General features: G+C 63.8%; 1 protein-coding gene across 1 annotated transcript in view; it reads right to left on the bottom strand.

Moving 5' to 3' along the window:
* Nucleotides 1-57: 57 nt before the first annotated feature.
* Nucleotides 58-1,233, bottom strand: part of GCNT3 (glucosaminyl (N-acetyl) transferase 3, mucin type) — a 57,027-nt gene continuing 55,851 nt past the window's right edge. Inside the window, exon 2 of the mRNA XM_009330095.1 lies at nt 58-1,231. Within this exon, the coding sequence (XP_009328370.1) occupies nt 58-1,231 (1,174 nt within the window). The remainder of the gene's footprint in view (nt 1,232-1,233) is intronic.

Below are 1,233 nucleotides of genomic sequence, written 5' to 3'. Positions count from 1 at the left end.
GGCTGGCCTCGCCCGCGGGAGGAGGCAAGCGCTGGCGAGGGTCTCCGCGGCTTCCCCTCAGAGTCCCCTGCCGTAGAGGGCCCTGTGGCGCAGGTGCTCCTCGAGGCACTGGATGGCGGCATCGTCCACCAGGGGGTCGAACTTGTTGGCCAAGAGGTGGTGCTGCTGGAGCATCCAGGGCAAATCGCCCACCCCGTAGATGCAGACGGTGCGCTGGTGCCGGCCGGTGCAGGGCGGGTAGGGCGCGCCCTTGCTGGTGTCGCCCTCCAGGTACTGCCACTTGACCAGGCGGGGCAGGGCGTTCATGTCCGAGAGCTGGAACTTGTCATTCTGGGGCACGGCGCCCGGCACACCGGGCATGCGGTTGAGGGTGGCCCAGACGTGCTCGTCAGGGCTGTAGGTGTCTTTGGCCCACTCGAGGAACTGCTGCGCCGTGGGGTTCTTGAAGATGTGCTGCACGAAGGCCCGCGTGACCACGATGTACGCGTTGCCTGTGAACATGGGGGAGTTGTGGGGTGGTGGCAGTTTCTCTCTGGTTGTCCGGGAGATGAACTTCCCCACTTCGTGGTGGTACTGCCAGCGCTCCCGCTTCAAGGCCGAGGGCTTCTCTGACTCCATGCTGTTCCGCCCCTGCAGCATCTTCAGGGCACGGACAATCTGGGCATTGGTCTTGATGGGGAAATCGGTGCCACAGGTGTTGAGGATGTAGTGCCACGGTATGGGGCTCTGCAACAGGTCCTGCATGCAGTTGAGGTCGGCCTGCAGCCGGGACCAGGAGGCATAGACCACCTTTTCCAGGCGGCTAGCCACAAAGACATTGGGGAAGCAGGCTACGATGGCCCGCACAGCCTCCTGGAAGTCAGCCGGGGAGTTGCTGTCAATGTGGATGCAGTAGACGTTCTGGGGGGCGTAGAGGGACCGCAGGAGCCGCTCAAACATCTCGATTTTGTCGTGGATGACCATGGAGTAGGCGATGGGGAACTCTGCCTCCTCCTGGCTCAGTGGGAACTCAATGAACCGCCGGCTCTCCTTGAAGCTGCTGCAGTCCTTCGTCACGTTCAGGTACTCGCTAGGCGTCAGGGCAACCTTTCTGTTCGCAACCTCCAGGTTGCTGAGCTGGGCCTCCTGGATGGCTTTCTCATCCCCGCGGACGACCCCCGAGCAGTTGATCCTGCGGCCGGGGGAGAGCTCCAGCGCCTGGTAGAGGCGCTCGCGGCAGCGGTGGCGGGCGCT

The sequence above is a fragment of the Pygoscelis adeliae genome, unplaced genomic scaffold (assembly GCF_000699105.1).
Source record: "Pygoscelis adeliae isolate BGI_AS28 unplaced genomic scaffold, ASM69910v1 Scaffold298, whole genome shotgun sequence".
Lineage (NCBI taxonomy): Eukaryota > Metazoa > Chordata > Aves > Sphenisciformes > Spheniscidae > Pygoscelis > Pygoscelis adeliae.
Note: the sequence above shows the minus strand (reverse complement) of the source record. Positions and strands in the feature narration are given on the sequence as shown.